This window comes from Eumetopias jubatus, unplaced genomic scaffold (assembly GCF_037043125.1).
Source record: "Eumetopias jubatus isolate StellerSeaLion01/CBP00866 unplaced genomic scaffold, mEumJub1_p1.0 scaffold_1, whole genome shotgun sequence".
Lineage (NCBI taxonomy): Eukaryota > Metazoa > Chordata > Mammalia > Carnivora > Otariidae > Eumetopias > Eumetopias jubatus.
The window spans coordinates 214,569,418-214,588,875 of NW_028274807.1; the positions used below are offsets into that span (position 1 = coordinate 214,569,418).

General features: G+C 46.4%; 1 protein-coding gene across 4 annotated transcripts in view; it reads left to right on the forward strand.

Annotated features, from left to right (window-relative positions):
• Positions 1-19,458, forward strand: part of SAFB2 (scaffold attachment factor B2) — a 33,025-nt gene that overhangs the window by 3,206 nt on the left and 10,361 nt on the right. For 2 of the 4 annotated variants that reach the window (XM_088017867.1, XM_028126208.2), the window contains exons 3-13: positions 2,156-2,220; positions 2,304-2,507; positions 4,001-4,063; positions 5,008-5,035; positions 5,948-6,458; positions 6,885-6,934; positions 7,466-7,566; positions 12,903-13,052; positions 13,143-13,255; positions 17,990-18,120; positions 19,187-19,278. In XM_088017867.1, the coding sequence (XP_087873993.1) occupies positions 2,156-2,220; positions 2,304-2,507; positions 4,001-4,063; positions 5,008-5,035; positions 5,948-6,458; positions 6,885-6,934; positions 7,466-7,566; positions 12,903-13,052; positions 13,143-13,255; positions 17,990-18,120; positions 19,187-19,278 (1,508 nt within the window). Of the gene's footprint in view, positions 1-2,155; positions 2,221-2,303; positions 2,508-4,000; positions 4,064-5,007; positions 5,036-5,947; positions 6,459-6,884; positions 6,935-7,462; positions 7,567-12,902; positions 13,053-13,142; positions 13,256-17,989; positions 18,121-19,186; positions 19,279-19,458 lie in introns of all 4 variants that reach the window. The other 2 variants (XM_088017865.1, XM_028126207.2) reach the window with 1 other exon arrangement.

A 19,458-nucleotide genomic window follows, 5' to 3' on the forward strand; every position in this document is an offset into this window, starting at 1 on the left:
ACGACTGAGCCACCCAGGCACCCCTTTATGTGTATTTTAAAAGTTTAAACTTTTTAGTTAGGTTGTATAAAGGAGTTACATTTAAGGTGGATTTTAACACCTTGATGTGTTTTTGCTGCTCTTGCAGTGGTCAGGTATAAATGCTGACTAGTCAAGTGAGTGCAGACTGAGAGGTGTGTGTCAATTTAAAAGTTCTTAGTGGAAGTTTTTAAGGTAGGTGCTCTTTTAAAACTTGAGAGGTTCAATGCTTACTAATCAAAGTGTTCTTGGCTCTTAACGGCGATCTTTGCATCATTAGACAAACCAAACCTTAGCCGAGTGCTTCCAATGTGTGTCTGAATGTCTGGATTATAGTTTAGGTCACGGTAAAACTGCCTGGAGTTACCATTTTGTCAAAAAAGCTTTGAGAGTACTTACTTTTGTTTTTATAAAGGGATGTTGTTCCCAGTATAGATGTAGCTGGGATTAGAAGGGCACTGGTCCTTTCCCTTTCCGTTTTTACTGAGAAGTCACCAAAGGCCCGGACAGGAAACAGGTGGCCAGGGCCCTAGGGCAAAGGACAGCTCCTACAGGTGGTTGAGCTACCATGTTCTTTGTAGGTGTCTGCACACATAGTTACATGAAGCACTGGACCCTCGTGGTGTCCTGTTCGAAATTAGGTCTTCAAGATTACATAAAAGTAAAAAGGGCGCTTGGATGGCTCAGTCATTAAGCATCTGCCTTCAGCTCGGGTCATGATCCCAGGGTCCTAGGATCGAGTTCCTCATCGGGCTCCCTGCTCAGCAGCAGGGAGCCTGCTTCTCCCTCTCCTGCTCTCCCAGCTTGTGCTCTCTCTCTCTTTCAAATAAATAAAGATCTTAAAAAAAAAAAAAGTAAGTTAAATTTTCTGAGAAAAAAACTTCATTATGAATTAGAACAAGAGAACCTCTTCTTGTCTAACTCATTTAAACAGGCAAAATTTTTGAAGCTTGTTGGGTATGTTTTGGAAGATTACAATTTTGAGTTAGGTTTTCTAGCATCTTTGTCCCCCGCCCCTTCAGCTTTTAGTTAGCTGAAACCAGGTCCTTCGAATTGGGTTCTGGCCTCTCTGCCCAGCATTTGTCATCCCCCCTCTCCTTTAGGGCACTTTTCGGTCTGCATCTGCATGTCTCTTGACATCCGTTGTGAGTACTGCCTGCTATTTAAAGGCCCTCAAAGTGGGTGCTGCTACCAAACATTTTTAGGACCTCTTTTAAGAGCTGAACCAAATTCTCATGTGTCAAATGCAGCTAATAAACCAACACCTAGTGGTGTTGTGGGGAGTATTAACATAGAGAGCACAGTGCCTGACACTTGGTAAAGCCACACATCTTGCATGAGTATTCGTAATGATGGTGCAGAAGGCGCTTCAGGGGTACACGCTGCACTTTGGGTCTTTACTCAAAGATTGCTGTCTCCTGTTTAGTTTTCTCATTTCATAAAATTATAAAAAGGGTATTTCTAGACACTTTAGAAGTATGCATGTGAAAATGAAATTATCTCTAATGTTATCACCCTGTATTTTAACCCCCGTTGGTGACTGTTTGAGTCGTTCCTGTGTGTGTTTTATAAATGCGTCTTCACACTTGATTGCATACATGCCGTTTAATAAAAGGAGAACTACTCTATATGGCTTTTTTGATTTTGTGGACATTTTCCTGTGTCATTCAATATTCTTTGGAAGCATAATTTTTTTTGAAGTTGTAAGACACTGTATGGTGGGCCACAGTGTTTTGCAAACTTGGCACTGTTGACAGTTTGAGGTAAGTAATCCTTTCCGGCCGGGCACTGTCCTGTGCAGTATCTTATGTTGAACAGCATTCCTGGTCACTACTGTAGCGGTTGGTAGCATCCCCGAGTTCTGACACCAGAAATGTTTCTAGTCATTGCCAAATTCCGCCCCACTTCCCCTTTTGAGGACAACTGGTATCCCACATACAAACAGACTGTCGTGATTTGTTTCCCTTTTGAATGTTCGGGCTGGCTACAGTTTCTAGATAGATAACTTAAGTTTTTAATTCCTCATCAAACATTTTAGTGCACGCCCTTATTGGGAGGATTTCTAGAATAAAAAGTATGCACGTTTTTGAGGCCAGAACCTGAGTATTATCTGACTGAAAAATTATTTTGTCATTAGGACAAAAGATGGAGGAAGAAGGTACAGAAGACAATGGCCTGGAAGAAGATTCCAGAGATGGGCAGGTATGTGGCATCCACAGCAGAGACACTAGCAGGAGCTCCTTGACCAGCCACCCGGCCATTGACCCCTTTCATTCTCTCGACAGGAGGATATGGATGCAGGTTTAGAGAGCTTGCAGAACCTCGACATGATGGATGTGGGTGTGTTGGAAGAAAGCGAAGTTGAGAATAGCAGTGCTCCCGACTTTGGGGAGGACGGCGCTGACAGCATTCTCGGTTCCCTTTGTGATAGCAAAGAATACGTGGCGGCCCAACTGCGAGAGCTCCCGGCGCAGCTCACAGAACATGCTGTAGGTAACTTGAAGACATGGTGGAATGTGCCAGTAGCCCCAGGGCTCCTCGGGGGTCCCCGGCGCTTGTGGGCTGCCGCTGGGAGTCAGAGCACGCTGGCGGTTGATTAAGTAGTGCACCACCGCGTCAGCAATCACCAAAAACATGGAGTTCCGTGTCTCAAGCCTCGTGGTAAATTATATCCATTTAAACCTCACGTAAGTCAGATTAACGAACAGCTAACTTCTCTATGACCCTGGGGAGTATTTTGATAAAAGGGTGGGAGGCCCTTCTGCAGCATGAGTCGTAAAAGGCTGACACTGTTGGTGAAAGTATTTTCCTTTGGAAAACAGGAAACAGAAAACAGTTGATAATCTCAGCATTCGGTCATCCTTTTGGGTTTTTTTTAAGATGTGCTCTAGGCACGAGGTTAGATGGTTCTATTAAAAGACGGGAAAGAGTGAAGGAAAGTGTTCGTGCCCTCAGAAGCACCCCTCCCATGAAAAGAAAACCACTCTTAATGTCCTCGTATATAAAGAAGAGCTTGAATTCTGTTTCCGATACTTCTTTCTCAAGCTTTCGCTTCTAGTATTTGGCAGAGAACTCTGGTGGCCATCTAAAAATGATTGCCATTTTAATCCTACTACCTTGGCACACGCAGTCTCTTGGTTTCCTTGGTATTTTTTGTGTTTTGGTTTGGTTTTCTGTTCTCTCTTTCTCTCTCTTTTTTTTTAAAGGCACTAAACTGGGCAGGGGGAAGGGGGGCCCTTGTAGGACTGGACCTTAAACATTAAAGTTCAAAAGTCACAAACTCCAAACGTCACTGCCCCTCAGCCTGGGGTGCCATTGAGCAACTGACTTGCTGGTCTTGGCCTCTCTCAGTGTGATCCTGCTGTGTGTTAATTATTTCCAGAGCATGGACTTGGCTTCTTACCTTTTGGTTAATCCAAGCATCCCGGTCATAAGCTTCAAACCTGGGAAAGGGAAAAAAAAATACACTTGGGAAGGCATGTCTCTGTATTTCACTTAAGAAGGTAAAAAGCTTTCAAATCGAGTGACATTTAAGATAGTAGTTCAGTTAAATGTTTTAAATAAAGCACCTTAGATAAAAGTGTCCAGTTATTGTTATTTTTCAAAGTATCGTTGCCAAGTAAAATCGGAGAAGTGTTAAGTTTTTCCTTTTGCTTTTGAGCTCTGCTCTGGAAATAGTGTCCGGGCCACGTATGTGGACCACCAGGAAATAGATGCTGCCTGGGAACTGAAAGTGTACCTCCCGGGCCAGTGCTGACCGAGCACCTGCTATCTGTGAGACCCTCTCAGAGGTGCAATACTGCCCAGTCGCGGAGCAGGCAGGGAGGCCAGCGAGAAACCGAATAATCCAACATTGGACTTGCAGATGGTGGTGGGCAGCTTGAGGGAAGTAGACACATGGGTCCCTTAGAAACTGGTGAGGTGTAGGCCTTGGAATTCACAGCTCTGTCTCCACTGAGTGGTTCTCTGTTTTGTCTTTCAGGTGGATGGGGAGGGCTTCGAGAACACTTTGGATGCTTCATCATTGGACTTCAAAGTACCTCCGGTAAGATACCATTCTGGTGCTGCCTGGCTGGAAACGTTATGTGAGTGGTTGATTTTCCGTAGTGAAAAAGGATGTGTGTCCGTGTAGAAATGATTCTGTGTAAAAATGATTCGTAAAATGAGCTGAGTGCCTGGGGTAAGAGGCTGAGCCAAACAAGTACAGTCCTATTGTTTGCATTCGGTGGGGACGGTGTTCATAGCCAGCAAGAAAATGACTAGAAAAGTTTGTTGAGGGAGAAGTTGAGGTGATTGGGCCGTAAGGCTCTTAGAGGAAACCCCACCCAAATTGAGGTCTGTCCCATGGGTCTGGAGTTAGCCCAGTGAAGGGGAAAAGAAGACCTTGGGCAAGGAGGGAGAGTGGCTGAATGTAGGGACGGAGGACGCAGGGTGGGGACAGAGAGGCAGGGGTGAGGTTGCAGACATGGATGGGCCTGACTACCCGCGTCTGTGGGTCAGGGATAGGGTTTGGCCCATTGTCTTAAGTACAGTGGGAAGTCATGGGAAGGTTTTGGGAGGAGTGCACAGATGGTTTTGTTGACAGGTTCCAGTTATAAATAACAGTTTATTTGGGGAGAAATCGATCTTAAATCTGGTATGAGATATAAAACATTCGCCGTCTGTACGACCTTTTGCTGTGGCTGTCTTTGCCCTCTCCAGAGGCCACTAGGTCAGCTCAGACTTGGGGTGGGGTGGCCAGACCCTCTGGGGAGAATTGAACAGGCCGAGCGTCACTGCCGCCTGCCTGGCTTTGCTGGGGAGAGGCCAACAAAATGGGCTTGTCCTCACCGAACCATCCCAGAATGGAATACCGTCGTTTTGAGTGGAGAGAGTTGTTTGAAACAAGTGTTTATTCACGTGTGATTGAAGCTGCGTCTGCCAGGGAAGTGTGTTGGCCCAGTTTTTAAGTGCTTTGTGGAATTTTTTCTCTTTCCTTTTTTAAAACAGGATATTGAAGAACCTCTATTGGAGCCAGGTACTGATAAGAGAAACACGACAGTTAATGGTTTGAAAGTTTTCCCACTCTTTTTTTCAATCTGTCTATATATTCTAAGCTGTGTATGGTCGTGTAAATGATTTTAATGGTGGACAATCCAGATCGTACAAGGATCAGAGATTGGAAACCCACTCGTATCACCAGATCTGTGGAAGTGCCGTTCTGGTTTCTGGAGGTCAAATGTATTTGGTGAGATGTAGTGATTATTTTCATCTCTCTAACCACGTAGAGGGGCATTTAAGTAATTCCCCCGGTGATTCTTCCATGTGTTTCTACACATGAAACAGATCTTGTGATATTTTGCTGCAGTCTTTTTAATTACTACAGTTAAGGCAGGATAAAGCGGTTGTCAGGGCACTTATAACCCGAGAAGTGACTGGATTCCAGAAGAGGAAACAGAGTCTCTTCAGGAAAATTTCCCAACGCATTACTCCCCTTGTGGACTGCGTTTATCTCCCACCTCGGAAGAGTTTCTGGTTTGCGTATTGGACTGTTCTGTTAAAAGAAATTCAAAGAAATTTGGAAATTGAGCTGTCATCAAATGGCGATCGCATTCGGTTCGGCACCATGGACATTGGAAAACTAAGTCTGAAGACCCACACTTGAACAAAAACATGAAGAAGACTGTCGAGAAGCAGCCACGTGGTTGTAGGTGTTTGAATCTGTGGGGGCCTTTTCTCTTCCATGTAGCGTAGCGGCTTACTGTAGCAGTCGGTTGGAGTGCAGGTAGTGTAACCGGTGTAACTTTGTGTACCCGCGGGTTTTCCAATCTCTGTGTAGCTAGCAGTTCTCTTCGTGTTAGTGTGGCAGCCGTGCCAGTTCCGCATTTGTGATTGCTTTATTTCCCTGGTAATTAAACCTTGTGCCATTCTATTCCTGTTAAATCCGTAGAAAATGAGAAAATACTCGACATTTTGGGGGAAACTTGTAAATCTGAGCCAGTAAAAGAAGAAGGTTCCGAGCTGGAGCAGCCCTTTGCACAGGATACAAGTAGCGTGGGGCCAGACAGAAAGCTTGCGGAGGAAGAGGACCTTTTTGGCAGCGCCCATCCGGAGGAGGGTGATTTAGATTTGGCCAGCGAGTCAACAGCACAAGCTCAGTCGAGCAGGGCAGACACCCTGTTAGCGGTAGTGAAAAGGGAGCCCGTGGAGCAGCCAGGCGATGGCGCGCGGACGGACTGTGAGCCTGTAGGGCTAGAGAAGCCAGTTGAGCAGAGTAGTAAAGCCTCAGAGCACACGGAAGCCTCTAGCGAGGAGGCCGCGGAAGCGCCCCCGGAAGCCTCAAGCCCAGACCCCAGAGATAGCAAAGAAGACGTGAAGAAGTTTGCTTTTGAAGCTTGTAATGAAGTCCCTCCGGCTCCTAAAGAGTCCTCAGCCAGTGAGGGCGCTGATCAGAAAATGAGGTTTGTTTTTTCTCAGTTTTAGACCAGACGCTATCTCCTTTTCATTGGTCATTTAATGACACACATAAGCTGTTTTTTCTGCAATTGGCCAGCCAGACTGATGCAATTGTAGTTTACTTCTAAACCATGTTTTATTTCTCGTTGTGTATTTCTAATGGGTGAATCTATTTCTTTTCTTTTTCTCAACCTACTATGGTTGTGTTCTTAAATTGTTAACGGCTATCTTCAGCTAAATCCAGTTGACTTTTAAGAATCTGACATTGTATTTTGGGGGTCACATTTCCTAGAGAAGCTTGCAAAGGTGTCTTAAAATTTTATTTCAGACTAATTTTCTGGTAGGTATTCAGTTTTTAGCACATACCATACTTTTAATTTAGTTCTCTTTCGTTTTGTTCCCATCTGAGTAACATTCGCTTTTGTCTCTAGCTCTTTTAAGGAAGAAAAAGATATAAAGCCAATCATTAAAGATGAAAAAGGTATGATTTAACTTATGTGGCAGGGACCCACCTACGGATCCCTTACTTGGGGAGGGAGGGGCTTTCAGGTACCCACACTGGGGATCCGGTGGTTGGTTTCATGGAGGATTAGTGGAAGTAATCATCTAACAGTATCTTGAGAGACTAGATTGAAATGTTGGTGAGCTTTTGTGGTTTATGTCTCTGTTGTGGTTTTCGTTTATGGGATAGTGAAAATCCCAGTGCACCGCGTCACATTACAGTCCCATTCTGCCCGTTAGAATAACAGAACAAGATTGCAGAAACTGCCATCCCGGTTGAGAATTGATCATCAAAATTCATTTTCGTTTGTAACTGACCAGGACCTGATGATTCCTTGAGTAAGGGAACGGTTTCTGCAACCCGTATTTTTTGCCTTCTGTCCTGTAAATGCTTAGACCAGGAGAGTTGAAGTGGGAGGGAGCTGGGGTCTAAGAGCCGGCTGTGTCCTGAGGCAGGTCGTGCTCCCATCCGGCCTGGAGGCCAAGCCTGACCCTCTCCCTCCTGCAGCAGGTCGCACCAGCAGCAGCTCTGGACGGAACCTGTGGGTCAGTGGACTGTCCTCCACAACTCGAGCAACGGATCTGAAGAACCTCTTCAACAAGTATGGAAAGGTGTGTGCCCCCCCCCCCTTCTCGCCACCCAGCCTCTGGCGTTAAATAATGAACTCAAGACTGTGGAGAGTTCTTTCTTCTCTTGTTAGTTTTGTTGGTGGTCTTTTGTGTGTGTGTGTGCGTGTGTGTGTCTGTGTTTTTCCCTTTAAAAAAACAAAACCACAAGGGAGAAAAGGCTTACCTGGTTTTGGGTAGTGTGCCTTGTTTTCCTCATTGAGAGTGGGTGATAGGCAGCAGGTAGTTCATCATGTCACAGAAAATGTATATAAATAGTTACAGTCTGAACATTCTTATCATTCTAATTTCTCTTAAACTTATTGTTTGGCTCATACAAAACTTAAAGCCTGCATGCTGAATTTTTTTCCCAAACAATAAGTGAAGAGTTGGCTTTTAATATTCCTGCATTTTTAGGGGTGCCTGGGTGGCTCAGTCGTTGAGCATCTGCCTTCGGCTCGGGTTGTGATCCCAGGGTTCTGGGATCAAGCCCCGCATCGGGCTCCCTGCTCTGCAGGGAGCCTGCTTCTCCCTTTCCCACTCCCCCTGCTTGTGTTTCCTCTCTCACTGTCTTTCTCTGTCAAAAGATAAATTTAAAAAATCTTAAAAAAAAAAATTCTTGCATTTTTAAATATACGGTTCGAGAACAGGAACATACTGGTTTAAGAATAAATCAACAAATACTCGGTCCACAGGGGCAGAAAGAAAATAATACCATTCAGAAGCCTTGCAGGGACTCGAGGACATTTAAAACCCAATTTTTGCTGTCTTGGAATTAGATAATGAAACAGTCTCACCTTCAGCCAGGAGGACCACCCTGGTCCTATGGGTGCCTCTGGGGGCGTGGCACCCCTTGGCAGGGATTTGCTGCAGGGAGTCCAGGCGGAGCTTTGCTGGATGTCCTGGCTGCCGTGGGCATTTCTCTGCCCAGGTCTGTGTCCCCAAGTAGGAGTTGGCGAATGTGTTCGTGACTTAAATGGACAGGACCCAGAAGAAGCATTCATGAGGTGAATTTTTCTTCACGGCGAACGCCTTTCAGAAGGGCTTAAAACTGGGAAGCCACAACCCATCCTCAGTAATCTTGACTTCCTTCTTGATTGAGGCGCCAGTTGTGAAGCGCAGCAGCTGTGAGGGCGCTGGCCTAGATCTTACAGGCTGCTGGAGAGATCATTTAAGTAAATACAGCACGTTACAAGGGATTCATTTAGGGATGTTACAGCCTGCCATCAGTGTGTGGGACGGAGACCGAGTTTAGATGGGGGTCGTGGGTTCAGCGCACCTTGCTGAGTAAGTGCTCTTTAAGCCGAGGCCTGAGTAATGATAGAGTTGGCCCTGCCCACAGAGCTCGGCCTTGAACTAAAGCCACGGGACTTAGGCAGGTGGTGGGACGAGTCTGTAATTTGGGTGAACTAATCAGGGACGCCTGAGTGGCTCATTTGGTTGGGCTTCTGCCTTTGGCTTGGGTCATAATCCCAGGGTGCTGGGATCAAGACCCATATCGGGCTCCCTGCTCAGCGGGGAGTCTCCTTCTCCCTCTGCCTGCCTCCCCCCCTGCTTGTGCTTGTGCACTCTCTCTTTCTCTCTTACAAATAAACAAACTCTTAAAAAAAAAAAAGATGAACTTATCAAAGGCTGCTGTGAAGGTAGAGGGCAAGGCCAGGGACAGGTGAGGTGGTCTTGGATTCTGCTTTCAGGGCTGTTGGAAGTGATGTCCTTGCAAGGATAATTAGTTTGATGGGAAGGTCACGTGATCCCATCTTTGGCTCAGCCCCCTGACCTTGAAGAGAAGGAAGAAGGGATAGCTCCCTCTCTGAAAGAAGTGACTCTCTCAGAATAGTCTGTCCCCTTTGGCCCTGTATGGGGTGCTCTGGACGGGGGGGGGCTTTCCTTTGCAGGGAGAGCAGTCTCTTCCATATCTGCAAGTGGAAACATGGACACCAGGGTCTGCTGGGAACGTGAAGATGATGGACGCCCCACCCCCACCCCACCCGCATCGTCTCACAGCTGGGGACCCTGAGGTCCAGAGAGAGGAGAGGCCTTGCTCACGTTGACCTACTGAATCACAGCTGGTCAGAGCCAGACCCACTAGGGCTCTTGTGTCCTGATCAGGGGCTCTGCGCTTGCATAGGTGCTGGCTCTACTTTCATTTCTCTAGAATGTCCTGCAGGAACATTTACGTTTAACGCGAGCATCGTATAGTGGGGTTTAAATCTGCCATCTGGCTCCCTGTCTGCTCTCTGTTCTGTTTTTTGGATCACTTGCTTCTCTGTATTTCCTGCCTTTTGAATTGAGGGTTTTTTTGTTTTGTTTTGTTTTTTAAAGATTTCATTTATTTGACAGAGAGCAACAGCCAGAGAGGAAACACAAGCAGGGGGAGTGGGAGGGGAAGAGAAGCAGGCTTCCCGCGGGACAGGGAGCCCAATGTGGGGCTCGATCCCAGGACCCTGGAATCATGACCTGAGCCGAAGGCAGACGCTTAACGACTGAGCCACACAGGCGCCCCAAGTATTTTTTATTTTAAGATTTCATTTATTTATTTGATAGATAGCAGGAGCAGGAACACAAGCAGGAGAAGTGGGAGAGGGAGAAGCTTGGCTCCGTGCCAAGCAGGGAGCCCGATGTGGGGCTCCATCCCAGGACTCTGGGATCATGACCTGAGCTGAAGGCAGACGCCTAACTACTGAGCCACCCAGGCGCCCCTGTGTTGAGTATTTTTTATGATTTGTCGCTTACCAGCTGGAACTAGTATATGTCACTAGTGTTGCTGTATCCTGGTTTGTTGAGGGATAAAGTCCCCTTGCTTATTTGATTTTTTTGTGTTTCTTGATGGGGACATCTATCCCTGTGAACTTCGCGCTTAACTGCTGTTGCTGCGCCCTGTAGGTTTTGCTATGTTACCGTTCCTTTTCATCTGTCTCAAGGTATTTGTTTGTCTTTTGGTTTCTTCCTTGAGCTGTTGGTTGAACTCTAACATTTTTCTTTGATAGCTGCGCATAGGAGTTCTATCACAAGGCTTAATGCAGTCTGTCCTTCAGTGATATTCCAGTTCCCGGGGGGCGTTCGAACCTGGAGACGGTGCGCCGCCGTCCTTCCCTCCCAGCCTTTGTGGTGGTGTCGTCACGGCTTTAATAAACAGCATAGTACGTTCTTGGTTCATCGATATGTTGGTTAGTTGTTTGGATTTTGGTGTGTTTGTGGGTTTTGTGGGGGGTTTTTTTTGTTTTTTTGTTTTTGTTTTTGCTTTAAACATTTATCTTTTAAAGAGATACGTAAATAAGGAAAAGCACGGGCTGTTAGTTAACTCCATGTTTCTTTTGGGGTGCTCTTTACTCTTGTTGATACCCAAGTTCCCACTGGGTATTGTTTTCCTCCCTCTAAACTTTTCTTATAGTACAGTGTTGCCAAGGATGAATTTCTGCATTTTTTGTAGATCTGAAAAATCCTTGTTTTGCCTTCACTTTGAAAGCTGTTTTTTGCTGGCTGCAGAATTCCGGGGTTGGTTATTTATTTATTTATTTTTGGTCTAGACAGCAGTGCTGCTCCCTTCTTCTGGCTCATGTTGGCTCACCAGTTGGCTGTGGGTTTCACCTTTGCTCCTTAGGGCACAGGTGTCTTTCTCATCTGGCTTACCTGGAAGGTTCTCTTTATCACTGGTTTGGAGCAGTTCATGCCACAGATGTGCTATGGTTTCATCCGCTAAGGTTTTCTGTGCTTCTTGCTTTTGACGACGCCACAGGTGGTCCTACAGCCCACTGATGTTCTGGTTCTGTTTTGGTTTGTTTCCGTCTTTTTTCCTCTGTTTCATTTTGAGTAGCTTCTGTTGCTATGTCTTCAAGTTCCCTCATCCTTTTTTTTTTTTTTTTTTCCAGTATCTGCTGTCCGTCCCATCTCATGTATTTTCCATCTCCAGAATTTGAGGTCGGGTGTTTTTAACTATCTTCTCTTTGTTTACCTAACATGCTCAGTGGCTTCTCCCAACTTGTTGAACATTTAGGATATAGCTAAAATAACTTTTAATATCGTCACGCATTCTGGATCTCGGTTAGTTGGTTGGTTGGTTTTCTTCGTTAGAGTCATTTTCTCATTACTTGGTTTACCTTGTCATTTTTGATCGGACACCAGACGTTGTGACTTTCCGTGTTGTATTCTAGTTATTCGTGTGTCCATGTCAGTGTTCTTGAGCTTTTGCTGGGACGTAGTTCAGTTACTTGTTCCTCCCCAGGTTTGCTGTTAGGGTTCAGGTCAGCAGAGCAGCCTTAGTTCAGAGCTGGCTTTGTCCACTCCCCAGGCAGCACCCTTCTGAGGTCTCAGCCTGATGCCCCATGAATTGCAAGCTTCTCCATTCTGGCTGTCGGGTTCACTCTGTAAAAAGTGAATTATTTGAGACCCCTGAGCCTGGGGATTGTTTGCTCTTAACAGGTGGTTTTCTCCTTTGCCTCTCACATGGGTGCTGCTGAGAGGCCCTTTGCAGCTCTCTGGGGCTGTCTTTATGCAGCACTTCCTCCCCGGTACTATGATTTCTTGCCGCCTTGATTTCTTCAGACACTGAGCTGTGCTCAGCTCTCGGGTACCACCTCCCACCCTTACCTCAGGTCCTCCCTGCCCTTGGCCGGGAACCTCTAGGAAGTAAGCCAGGGTGACTATACGTGTGTGTGTGTGTGTGTGTGTGTGTGTGTGTGTGTGTGTGTGTCCCTTTCCCTTGGAGGGGTCACCATCCTGTGTGGCCTGGTGTACAGTGTCTGAAAACCCTGGTCGCCTACGTTTCCTCTAATTTGTGAGGTTTTTTTTTTAGGCAGCAGGAGGGGTCATGCTTGGTGCGCCAACCTGTCTGGAAGTCAAAATCCAACTGGAGAAAATGATCCAAGTGGGCAGTACTTTTGATTAATCAGTTGTGGTTTGTGGAGTTTTAAATGTCTTTAGCTGGGATGCCTGGGCGGCTCAGTCGGTTAAGCGTCTGCCTTTGGCTCAGGTCATGATCCCAGGGTCCTGGGATCGAGTCCCGCATTGGGCTCCCTGCTCCGCGGGGAGCCTGCTTCTCCCTCTGCCTCTACTTCTCTCTTTCTCCATCTCTCATGAATAAATAAATCTTTAGGGGAAAAAAAAAAGTCTTTAGTTTTCCCTGTTCATATTTTGTCACTCTGAGGGCTGATCTTGTATCGAAAGCAATTGTATTTTGATAGGATGAGGTAGAACCACTTTAATAACTGATTGTGGCAAACCAACAATTTGTGGAGAAGTAAAAACTAGTGGAAAGAATTCTGATGATCAGGTAACTGCTAGTCATTTTTGACAAATCGTGTGGTGATTTATATGGGAAGGTAAGCATGTCCTTTCTCATGAAGGTTGTCGGGGCCAAAGTGGTGACCAACGCCCGCAGTCCCGGAGCTCGGTGCTATGGATTTGTTACCATGTCGACATCTGATGAAGCTACAAAGTGCATCAGCCATCTCCACAGAACTGAGCTGCATGGAAGAATGATCTCCGTAGAGAAGGTGAGGCGGCTCTTGCCTGTTATAACTTACCGAGTTCACGAGCGAGGAGACCCGGATCGTGGGCCATTTCTAATCTGTGTTGTATTTTAGGCCAAAAACGAACCTGCTGGGAAAAAGCTGTCTGACAGGAAAGAATGTGAAGTGAAGAAAGAAAAATTATCTAGTGTTGACAGACATCATCCTGTGGAGATCAAAATTGAAAAGTAAACTGATTATTTAAAACCCTTCTCTTAAACTTCTCTCAGGGTCGGGGGGGGGTGGGCTGGTCGGGAAGAGGGCAGGTGGCAGCCGCAGGGTCGCTCAGGCAAACTCTTGTCGTCCTTGCCGCAGGCAGCCTCACCAGCTTCTCGCTTACATATCACATTTGTGCATCTTGCTACCACTTGCGTGTTCGGGTTTCAGTAAGGGTCCCTGCGATGTAACCCGTAACTCTCAAAAGTGTATTCACAGGAGCCTTAGTAAGTATTTACGTCCAAACGACTTAGTGGGCTGTTGAAAGGAAATAACACACCTGAAAGGAAAGAATAATAATTTTACTTCACTCGGGTTCTGGGTCCTTGCATAGCCACTCACACCATGGAATTGTTCCCTAACCCAGACTGGTCTTCGTGCAGTCCTTGTTTTTTATCACAGGAACGCAAGCTGAGCTAATATCGAAAAGAATGACTTCAAGCTAGTAGTTTGTGCAGTGTCAGGCAGTTGTCAAATATTGCTGTGTTTCTCTCAAAAATGTAAGGTATCCCAGGGTACCTGTGAGTTTCCTGTGGCACCCGGGAGGGTACCTTGGCACAGAACTTTGGGGTCTCTGGGTCTGAGATACCGTCTATAAAGGATGGAAATTGGGACAGGTCTCTCAGAGCAGGTATTGCTAATTTTCTCAGAATCGTCGGTGTATCCTCTGGAGAAGGTAGATTTCGGTGATGTTCCTGACGGTGGTGCAATTCTCGGTGCTGAGTACATTAAGTTTATATTGTCAGTACCATTTACTTGCCCTTCTAGGGCTACTTTCACTCTAAAGATTGAACCTTTTGCTGACAATCTGTCAGTCTCAGTGATTCCATTTTGCCTTTTTTTTTTTTTAAGATTTTATTTATTTGAGAGAGAGCATGAGGGGGGTAGGGTCTGAGGGAGAAGCAGGGATGTGGGACTCAATCTTGGGACTCCAGGTTCATGACCTGAGCCGAAGGCAGTCACTTAACCAACTGAGCCACCTAGGAGCCCTGCCATTGTTTCTTATGTTAAAACGTACAGTCGAGCAAATGTGTGGACTTCCTTGATATGCCTAAGTTTACAATTCCCATTCTGAAAGGTATAGTTGCCAGTCTTCATTCCAAATTGGAATCTGTTTGCCTGTGAGCAATGGATGTCAGATTGTGTATTTACAGGCGAGACCTGTAATTTTATCAGCAGCTTCTCCAAAGACGTGTTTTATCAGCAGTGCTAAAAAAAACAAAACAAAAACAACCAAAAAAACTCCTGTATTTGTAGAATATTGGTAGCTGTTCAGAGTTGTTCAGGGTTCTTGGTGTTTTGGAATGCATTTCCTTTATTGATTTTCTGACCACACGGTGAGACGTGTTTGCGGGAGAAAGGAAGGGGGTAATAACTAGCTCACCCGCATCAGGTGGTTCGATTGATCCCTGGAAGAGTCCTAGGTCACAGAGGGAACAGGCTTCAGAAAGAGAAGTGCCCGGCTAAAGAGGACCCAACCCAGCTAGGAAGTGGCAAGGCCAGGATTCAGTCTGGGCTGGCCACCCCTAGCACTGAGGCACATAACCAGGTGATGAACTTGGTATGTTTAAAACCAAACTGCCTTCAAATGGTCTGACTGGGAGGTTGAGCATTTCAAAATATGTTTTAACCATATTTTTTTCTTCCAGTAAACCTTTGTTAACCTTTTTTTTGACTTTAAGAATTTTTAGGTTCAGGGACGCCTGGGTGGCTCAGTCAGTTAGTGATCTGCCTTCAGCTCGGGTCGTGATCCCAGGGTCTTGGGATTAAGTCCTACATCGGGCTCCTTGCACAGCGGGGAGCCTGCTTCTCCCTCTGCCAGTTCCTCCCCCTGCTCTTGTGCATGCTCTCTGACAAATAAAATCTTAAAAAAAAAAAAAGGATTTCTAGGTTCAGTAGTCAACCTAAGTGAAGAATAGAAACACTTTTCCGAAGAAGTGTCTTGTTTTCCCAAGTTGGATGAATGGTGATTTTTATATAGTTGACATTTGGAAAGTCCACACAAATGTCAAGCATAATCCCACTACCCGAGGGGTGACCCTCTTTTGTGTATATTTTTCCAGCCTTTGTTCATACTTCTATGTTTGTATTTTAGAAATTACTTTTTAACTTGGTGTTACAGGAGGTTGCTTTGTGTCTAGGCAGTGCCCTGTGAGTACAGAACAAGCAGGGGGTCTCCTTGGAGAGAGAAGGCGCCACCCCAGAATAGTGGGAGACGCACATCAGATGTAATTCATTGTGGCTTTACTTGCAGCCACGTAGTCACCGGAAGCCATCACTGTCCCTCCTAGAAGGGACACGGACGGCTGTAGCCATTGAGGGGGAACCAGATCCGCATGTATTACCCACGACAAAGCTGAGAGGAGACATGCTATAGTGCAGCGTGCTGAGTGCCGTCCCAGCCTCGCAGGGCCTCAAAAAGCATAGGCATGGGCGGTGGAACCCAGTCATTGACGGTAAAGTAAGGCCCAGTAAAGGTGGTCGCCCCAGGGAAATTGTTTGAATAAGTTGACGCACCTACAGTGTTTGGGGTTTTGTGTTTGTTTTTCTTAAGCAAAACCAACACGCTAAGACAGTTCTTGATCCTGGTACACACCATCAATTATTATGGCATGTGTTTACAATTTAAAATATTGGGGGTGCCTGGGTGGCTCGGTTGAGTGTCCGACTTTTGCTTTTGGCTCAGGCCATGATCTCAGGGTCCTGAAATCCGGCCCCTTCAGGCTCCATGCTCAGCACAGTCTGCTTGGGATTCTTTCCCTCTGCCTCTCCCCCTGTGCATTTTGTCTCTCAAATACTTATTTTAAAAAAATTTATTTTTACTTTTTTTTTTTTAAGATTTTATTTATTTATTTGACAGAGACAGCGAGAGAGGGAACACAAGCAGGGGGAGTGGGAGAGGGAGAAGCAGGCTTCCTGCCGAGCAGGGAGCCCGATGTGGGCTTCGATCCCAGGACCCTGGGATCATAACCCGAGCCAAAGGCAGACGCTTAACAACTGAGCCACCCGGGTGTCCCAATTTTTTTTTTTAATAAAGTTTTTCTTGGGGCACCGGCTGGCTCTGTCGGCATATTCCAACTCTTGATCTCACTCAGAGTTGTGGGTTCAGGCCCCACATTGGGTATAGAGGTGACTTAAAGATTAAAAAAAAATTTAAGGTTTTCTTTTTTTTTATTTAAAACATTTTTATTTTTTAAGATTTTATTTGAGACAGCGAGAATGAGAGAGAGAGCACATGAGAGGGGGGAGGGTCAGAGGGAGAAGCAGACTCTCTGCCGAGCAGGGAGCCTGATGCGGGACTCGATCCAGGGACTCCAGGATCATGACCTGAGCCGAAGGCAGTTGCTTAACCAACTGAGCCACCCAGGCGCCCAATTTAAGGTTTTCTTAAAGCAAATATTATTTTAATTTTTTTTTTTAAGATTTTACTTATTCATTTGAGAGGGGGAGAGGGCATGAACACAAGTCGGCAGGAGGGGCAGAGGGAAAGGGAGAAACAGACTCTAAGCTAAGCACAGAGCGTGATGCAGGGCCTGTTCCCAGGACCCTGAGATCACGACCTGAGGAAAGGCAGATGCTTTACCTACTGAGCCACCCAGGTGCCGCAAAGTGAATATTATTTTAAAGATGACAGCTCCGGGGTACCTGAGTGGCTCATTCAGTTAAGCATCTCTTTGTTTTTGGCTAAGGTCATGATCTCCAGGTTTGTGAGATTGAGCTCCAGGTCAGGCTCCACCCTGGGAATGGAATGTACTTAGGATTCTCCCTTTCTTTCTCCCTCTGCCTCCCCGCCCCCGACAGACAGACAGACAGACAGACAGACACACACACACACACACACACACACACACACACACACACACACACACACACACGTACATCCTCTCTCTCAGAAAAAAAGACGACAGCTTTGTAGTATGGAACTTGAGAGAGGAAGAGTCAAGAGTGAGCTGAGAGAGGTTTCTTTGGACAACCTGAGCTCTGCCTGGGTTGTAGGGAAGAAAGGGCAGGGAGTACTGGTTAGGGAACCCCGAGAGGCCTGGCTTTCCCATCACATTGTGGGCATTTAATAAGTGTGGGATTTAATTACCCGGGACAAACAGCATTAGGGAATACGGGAGACAAGTGTGAGTGGCAATGATGATTTAGTTCACCACGTAGAACAAAGTTGCCTTCGGTTGAAGTGTTACAGTTTCCACATGAGCTGGAACGTAGCCATCTTAACTCCCCCAGAGTATGCAGAAGTGACCAGGTGCAGCATTCAGGGTGGGTGGCCCACTGTTTCATGTAGCAGGCCCCTCGCATCCTCAGGCTGTACCTCTATTCTATATTATACTGAATTTATTTGGAAAAAAAAAAATTCCACCTGGAGTGAAACACTTAAAATCGGTTTTTTGCAAGCATTCTTTTCTAGTTGGGAGCATCTCTCATGTGCCTGTGTGCTGTCTTGCAAACAAGTGTATCAAGCGGTTCGGAAAACCGTCCACGAGCCTGCAGTTCGGTGCTGCGTATTTCTAGGTGTAGCAGAGAACTCCGGGGGGAATAAGGGCTGTGTCTCGAGAGGGTATTAGATCATCACGGCAGCTTCCCAGGAACTATCCCCGTCCGCTTGCTGCCCAGCTGGCTGGTTGTGTATGGAAGTCAGTAAGTGTGAGCTGCTGCCAGAGTCCCAGGAACTTAAGTGTGATGACTGTGTTTTTAAATAGAACGGCGATTAAGAAGGAGGAGAAGATGGAGAAAAAGGAGGAAAAAAAGCCTGAAGACATTAAGAAGGAAGAAAAAGATGAGGATGAGCTGAAACCAGGACCTGCAAATCGGTCCCGAGTCACCAAATCAGGTGAGCAGAGCCTGCCCAGGGCTCCCCAGGAGAGTAGAGCCTGGTGGGAGGGGCTGGGGGGGGTGTCATGGAGTGAGTGAGCCAGTGAGGGAGGTGTGCGCTGGGCTATGGGCTGACTGCCGGTTCTGTTGATTGGCAACTGATAAAGCAGCAGGGCCTCAGGGGATGACGTGGCTTGAAGGAGTCTCTGGTGACATCACACACCTGGAGGTGTTCCGCTCCTTGATTGACGGTCCCTGGCGGCTCAGGGACCGGGCTGCTTGCTCTTCCTGCGTACCTTTGGCAGATGTGCAAGGGAGAGGTGGCCCAGTTCTTGTCACAGATTTGATGCTGTTCTGCAACTTGTTCTGCACCTTCAGATTGCCATGAGGCACCACGGAATGTTTTGTGGAGAAAACAAAACCCAATTCTCCCCGCCCCTCCCCCCCAGTAAAACAAACAAAACTCAGCCATCTGGAGCCTTGGAATTTGGTACAGCGCATTACAAATTAGGTCTTAAGTGTTTGGGGTAATTTACTGGCAGTCTCATGAGGAACGTGTTTTTAAAATGTTCAAGTATTGCAAATCTCCTCAAATCAGTAATAGTCATGGTGGTTAGAGTCTGGTTATTGTGTCATCGAGGGGAAGAACCCATTTGGAAGCCTTTATTGCTGTATATGAATGAAGGGAAGCCCAGCCATCCGATTCAGAACACAAGGGCCTGAATTCTGCAGAGCTTTCCAGAATGTGGAGGAGGACTAAAAAATGGAAACTGGTTATCCTGGAGCCCCTAGGATTGAGCATTTGGATAAAGGAAGCTGGTGGGTTGGATGTGTTTGTGTTGCAGAACGCACCTTGACTTAGATTTACATAGTAAAATGCAGGGAAATCACAGCCACTTCATCCCAGGTGAGCAAAGACCTGTGAAGGTACACCAGCTGCTTCTTGTCCGTAGTGCACGCTGCAGGTCAGAACGAGGAGGAGAGAGGAGGTGCGGAGGCTCCAGGGGTTCACAGGAGTCCCCAGAGGGAGCAGCGAGAACCCCCAGTCAGCCTGTTTTCAAAGATCGCTCTTTTTTTTCCTGAAGGAAGCAGAGGAATGGAACGGACGGTCGTGATGGATAAATCGAAAGGAGAGCCTGTCATTAGCGTGAAAACCACAAGCAGGTCAAAAGAGAGAGTAAGTATTGCTTTCTCCCCAAGTCCGGTGGATTTGTGGGTGGTTTAACGACCACTTTGATTTGCATTATGAAAACAACGTTGTCTCGCCTTTAAAAGCTGAAGAGTCTTTTGAAGTGTTCAGAAGGCATGTTATTAACTGTTTCGATTGTATGTAGACACACAGAGTTAGGTTCTACAG